The following is a 3,366-nucleotide window of genomic DNA, read 5'->3' as shown; positions in this document are numbered from 1 at the left end:
TTTTTATGCATTTTCTATGAGCATCTGGCATCTGCTAGGGGTACCCTTTCTTTCCTTTTTATTTTGTGTGTCAAGATCCTGCCGACTGATGAACACGTTGCAGTTTAATTCGGAGCAGAGGTTAGGCAAAACAAAGAGAATCTGATCAAAGTTTTAGTCTTTCCAGCTGACCAATTAAGCTATTGTTGATGACCTTGCAGATCACTTGATTACTCGCCAGCACAGAGCATTCAGGACATGCAGTCAGAATCTGAACCACACAGGATTTGGGGCTTCAGAGGTTTACACATTAACTTTTTTGACGATGGGCCGTCGTCCTACCTGGCAACACGTAGGATAGCTGTGCGAGGAAAATCTGAATATGAGCATGTCAGCTAGTATCCAGGAAGATCACGAAAGTGACAGGAATAATTACCATCAGGCAAGGTGAGCTTTGTTTACGTTTCATCGAAGATTCATGTGTAGGCGAGATCAGCCTGCGACATGGATGATGAAGAAGAAGTTGGCTGGAAGAGGACACAACTTCGAGATAGTATATATGCATATACGAGTAATTCCCTGTACAGGGCGACCAGCTAAGCAGTAAGCTCGAAGCATGTACGGGAAGACTTCCTCTGCATCCTGCCTCGTTCATGCATGGTTAATTAGGAGACAGAGAGTGCCACGTAACCACGAGTCAACCCACCGGCGGGCCCTGGGTCCGGCCACCCTGGGCACTGCCCCGGGCTCCGTTGCCTGTTGCCATGCCTCTATAGCGCTAGCAAATCACAACGGCAAAAGTATATGTGAAGTTTTTATATGCTTTGATCATCACTAGAGAGAAGCAAGGCAAGACAATTAGCTTGTACGTGTGTTCAAAAAAAGCACTATAGATCAGAAAATTGGAAGAGAAGATTGATAACTAGAATATGTTCAACCATTCGAATCGTTAACTGTTCAAATTTCATCGCTGCAGTCGCGACCTTTTCTACCGGAGATGATAATAGAATTGTCTCAAGCTTGATCCAAGCTCCTTTCGATCTCCTGGATCCGCCACGGAGTCAACCATTAATAGTGGATGCCACGTATCACTGTGGTTACTACTCGGCGAGGATAATTAATAGCTGTGCCTGTAGAGAAGAGATATTCTGCATATTTAGCAAACCAATTTGACATGTGCTTCTTGCATTCTTCATGGCTACTCAAGCACCGAGAAATGAACAGATTGAAGTATAATTTGTATCCCGCATCTCCCGCTCATCATGTATACTAATCCAAATCAAGACTAACTAATATTTTAAGATAACGATAGAGTAGCTAATAAACTTGCCTGAAATTTCCTGATGGAAAGGAAAAATCATGGAAACTAGCTCCCAAATTAAATGCCCTGATGAACACAAGCTCGATGATCCTGGCAACTGCTGAACCATTTCTATACTTTGTCTCCAAATACACACGCAATCTCTATTAGCAGCAATAACCTTCCATCGCAAGAAACGAAAAGAAAACTCAGCCATGCATGCAGATATGCGTTGCGTATGGTTTCAGAAAAGAAGAGTCTGTAGGTCTGATTAGGATTAGGGAGGAAGGAGAGGTCGCATCGCCTCGCATCTATCCATTCGGGGAGGAGGCCGGTATGGGCGAGAGGGACCGTCCTCCGAGACCCAGAAATTCTCGGCAAGAGAGAGAGAAAACGTGTTGCCGGTGCGCGGTGTGCATGAGCGTTCCGGTGTCCGGTGCGCCCGTCGCCGTCGCTGCGTCGGCCACGTCTCCCCCTCCACGCGTACGCTCGCCGCCTCCTCCCCACTCTTCCTCCTGCCGGTCTCTTGCTGCCCAGCCTAGCTAGCTATCTATAAACACCCCCCGCACCTCGCGCCTCCTCTCCTTCTCCCTCTCCGATCGCCCAGCGCGCGCCTCTCTATCCCGGGGCGGAGATATATAAATACACGATCTTGATCGGTGGGCATGGGTGTCTGAGCCACCTGCCGGGGGCCCGCGGGCGCCATTGATGAGAGCACGGTTGTTCGTGGCGGCCGGACGCGATGTCCGTTGTGGCGGCGGCGGCGGCTGCGGCCGTGGGGCCCGGCGCCGGGGCGGCGGCGTCTTACGGGCAGATGTGCGGCGGCGGGGCGAGGAAGAGGAAGGACGTGGTCCTGGACCAGGAGGCGGAGGAGGAGGCGCGGGGTGACGGCGGCGTCGCGGCGCGCCGGCAGCCGCTCGCGGGGCTGTTCGTGCTGGAGACGGTGGAGGAGGCGGCGGAGGAGGAGAGGTCGTCCATCGGCGCGGCGTCGGAGGACGAGGAGGAGGAGGGGGAGGAGGCGGACAGCGGGGGCGCACCGGCGGCGGCGAGGAGGAAGGGCGGCGCCGGCGCGCTCGCGTGCATGGACGCCCTCGACGACGCGCTCCCCGTCAAGTAAGCCTTGCCACTCGATCGTGCGCACGTGTATGGCTATAGCTATGGCTTCTTCCTCGCTCGCTCGCTCGACCAGTCGCCTGATGCGGATGGACATGACGGTGCAGGAGGGGCCTGTCCAACTTCTTCTCCGGCAAGTCGCGGTCGTTCGCGAACCTGCAGGACGCGGCGTCCGCGGTGAGCAGCGCGCGCGACCTGGCCAAGCCGGAGAACCCGTTCAACAAGCGGCGGCGCGTGCTCCGGTGCTGCTCCATCCGGCGGGTCGCTTCCACCTCGCTCACCGCGCTGCCGCCCTTCCTCCCGCCGACCGCCGCCGGGAGCAACGGCGCCGGCGACTGCGCCGCCGGCAGTGGCTGAAGGACGGTACAAATCGAGGAGGAGGAAGACAAGGTGGGCGAGAATGCACGCAATGGATGGATGGATCGATCCTTCGTAACAGTTTAGGATCCCGTCTCATCGACCATGGTACACATACATACATACTTAGCGCTAGGTGTTGATTAAAATTTCTTCTTTTAGACACCAGCAAGCAATCAAGCACTTGTTCGTCGTAGCTTAAATTGCATTTGCATTGAGCTGGCTGACCTCCAGATCCAATCCAATCCAAGAGAGCGTGAGCACCAGACAGGAGTTTGTGGTGTTCATGGTGCTACCTGCTGTGATCCCATTGGAGAGGGAGAGCTGGCCTGGCTCGCTCCTCCACCAAACTAACCCTTTTCTGAAGCAGATGAAGTAAACAAGTGTACTAGCTCCCTTTTCCATCCTAATCTGTTCATTTGATCGTAGTGCGTTGCGTACTCTAATCCTAAATACTCCCATTTCTAGCAAGCAGTAGCATTAGTATACATACAGCACCGCACCGTAGTTGGCAACCAACAACCACACTTTGTAACATGATCAGCCTAGCCTTTTGATCTGCTGAATGAAAGAGCAAGATGGATCAGGCCATGCCTGGTTGGTGTAATTGTACTCTA

The 3,366-nt window shown here is 53.3% G+C and overlaps 1 protein-coding gene across 1 annotated transcript; it reads left to right on the top strand.

Annotated features, from left to right (window-relative positions):
• The first annotated feature begins 1,782 nt into the window (after positions 1-1,782).
• On the top strand, positions 1,783-3,366 carry LOC112889401. The gene is made up of 2 exons (XM_025956009.1): positions 1,783-2,392; positions 2,500-3,366. The coding sequence occupies exons 1-2, from the start codon at positions 2,022-2,024 to the stop codon at positions 2,747-2,749; spliced, it is 621 nt and encodes a 206-aa protein (XP_025811794.1). The 5' UTR covers positions 1,783-2,021; the 3' UTR covers positions 2,750-3,366.

This window comes from Panicum hallii, chromosome 4 (genome assembly GCF_002211085.1).
Source record: "Panicum hallii strain FIL2 chromosome 4, PHallii_v3.1, whole genome shotgun sequence".
NCBI classification, from domain to species: domain Eukaryota; kingdom Viridiplantae; phylum Streptophyta; class Magnoliopsida; order Poales; family Poaceae; genus Panicum; species Panicum hallii.
This window is presented reverse-complemented; position numbering and strand designations above follow the sequence as displayed.